The 2,320-nt window shown below is 35.2% G+C and overlaps 1 protein-coding gene across 2 annotated transcripts in view; it reads left to right on the top strand.

The window, feature by feature from the left end:
- The first annotated feature begins 638 nt into the window (after nucleotides 1-638).
- The window catches only part of LOC108968109 (skin secretory protein xP2), a 4,897-nt gene continuing 3,215 nt past the window's right edge, over nucleotides 639-2,320 (top strand). For both annotated transcript variants that reach the window (XM_018931894.1, XM_018931892.1), the window contains exons 1-2: nucleotides 639-735; nucleotides 1,428-1,586. In XM_018931894.1, the coding sequence (XP_018787439.1) occupies nucleotides 1,575-1,586 (12 nt within the window). In that variant the 5' untranslated portion in view covers nucleotides 639-735; nucleotides 1,428-1,574. The remainder of the gene's footprint in view (nucleotides 736-1,427; nucleotides 1,587-2,320) is intronic.

Here is a 2,320-nt window from a genome sequence, read left to right as displayed (position 1 = left end):
AAATATGCAATGTAGTGGCAATAGAGCAACAAAAACAACAGTAACAACAGTGACAACATGGAGAAGCGCAAGCGCCGCGACGCTGAGCCGCACGGTTGCTTAGCGCTGCACTGCTGCATGTTGCGAGCACGTATGCATACGTGTGTGTGTCTGTGTGAGTGCGACGTTTGCTTGCAACGTGCTTGTAGTTGTTGTTGTTGCTTTATATGTAACCACACTGCTGCATTGCGTCTGCGCGCGTACATTCATTTTAGCCCACACACACACACACATACACAGCTGCCGTACGGTTACGTACATGTGTGTATGCGTGTATTTGAGCAACGCTACTCTTCCAGCTGTTGCTGTTATTGTAGCTATTACAGCAGTTTTACTTTTCTTGCTGCTGTATTGCTCGCAAGCTGTCGTTGTTGTTGTTATTTTTATTTGCACTATTGTTGTCTGGCATATTTTTGCATGTCTTGCCGTGGCTTGCTGCTCCACTTCTTCGCCTTCGTCCACTGCAGCTTTTTCGGCAACCTCTTCGGCTAGCCAGCGGCGGTAAACGCAGCCGCAACGACTCGGTTGGCCAAATGAAAATGGAATTAACTATAAAAGTGCAGACTGTGGCCACAATTGGCATCATTCAATCGTTTACTGTTTTGCTATACACAACAGTTAGCTTTACGTTCTTCTCTCCCTCCACGTAGCTGCAAAAACTCGCGTCTCGTGCACGGATCGTGCGGCGTTTACAAAGTAATAACAAAAACCAAATCGAAATTCAGCAAAAACAGCAAGCAATAAATTGATTTAATATTGAAAAAAAAAATATATATATATATATATTTATATTTCTTTGGATATTTGCTCTATATATAATACAGCTTGTGTTGTAGAAAAATATTAGTGATCTGTTAAACAGCGACGAATTACAATCATTCAGTGCTCGAGTTTGTTTCTTAAGTCNCGATATTGAATTGGTCGGCGAATTAAGAAACATCAGTTACGATGGCTGGGTCATGTTGTCCGAATAGACGAAAACACTCCAGCTCTGAACGTATTCGACGCAGTACCCGCCGGGGGAAGCAGAGGAAGAGGAAGACCTCCACTCCGTTGGAAGGACCAGGTGGAGAAGGACCATGATTCGTTTGGAATCTCCGATTGGCGCCAAGTAGCGAAAAGAAAGATGTGTATAAGAGACAGGTATTATATATAGAACTAATGAAAAAAAAAATATATATATATATATATTTATATTTCTTTGGATATTTGCTCTATATATAATCTGTCTCTTATACACATCTAGATGTGTATAAGAGACAGATATATAATACAGCTTGTGTTGTAGAAAAATATTAGTGATCTGTTAAACAGCGACGAATTACAATCATTCAGTGCTCGAGTTTGTTTCTTAAGTCTTTTGTTTTTTCCATTTCATTTGTTTGCAGTTCCTTTCGCAAACGAAGAAATATCTGCGCAAAAGTGTTTAAAGGATTGTGAATTTGCTGTGTGCGTAAGGAATAGCATCGCAGGATATCAGACAGAGGATTTCGCGTTTAACTAATTTGAACTTTTCGTTGCAACCGTGACTTAGGATGAAGCTGCTGGTATGTATGCGTGTGATCATGCAATTACAACTTCAAGTTTGAAAAAATATTATTAATGAAAGATAAAATGACTCAAAAGTGAAAAATGCTAAAAGCCAATATTATGGTTTTCTAAAGAAATTATGAAATTTTGAAAAAATTAAATCGGATTCATCGAAGAACTAAAACAAGCAGTGAAATGGTGCAATTTGCATAAAGTATTTTATACAGTTATTAAACAAGTGAAAAGATATATTCGAAACTAAAATTGTTGAAACAATACTTGGTTATCCAGTTTCATAACTGTGTTAAATATGTTTCAAAAACGCGACTTGGCTAAAATCCTTACACATTTTTATTATTAAAAGAAAATGTTTTAAATTTTTTTAAATACTACATTTCTAAAATCTTTGTTCAAAGTAAACTTTCTTCAAAAATTAACTAAAAATGCAAATTAATTCAAACAAAATTGAAGTAAAAAATACCGCTCATTTCTTAATTTTTGAAAAACAAAAAATTGTTTTAAATTGCATAAAATATTAAAATTACGTTTTATTTAAAAAATACTTTTGGCTTTAGTATTTTCCTTATTTTCATTATTCAATATTTTGAAATTCTTCTTGCTTAAGATTTTTTTCCAAAATTTTATAACTTCACTTCTAAAGAAAAAATATATATTTATTACTGTCTCTTATACACATCTAGATGTGTATAAGAGACAGTTGCTGCACACGCATCATGACATTGAAGTCACT

This window comes from Bactrocera latifrons, unplaced genomic scaffold (genome assembly GCF_001853355.1).
Source record: "Bactrocera latifrons isolate USDA-ARS-PBARC rearing strain unplaced genomic scaffold, ASM185335v1 scaffold_203, whole genome shotgun sequence".
In the NCBI taxonomy this organism is placed as follows: domain Eukaryota; kingdom Metazoa; phylum Arthropoda; class Insecta; order Diptera; family Tephritidae; genus Bactrocera; species Bactrocera latifrons.
The sequence above is the reverse complement of the archived record's forward strand: the minus strand, read 5'-3'. Positions and strand labels throughout refer to the sequence as shown.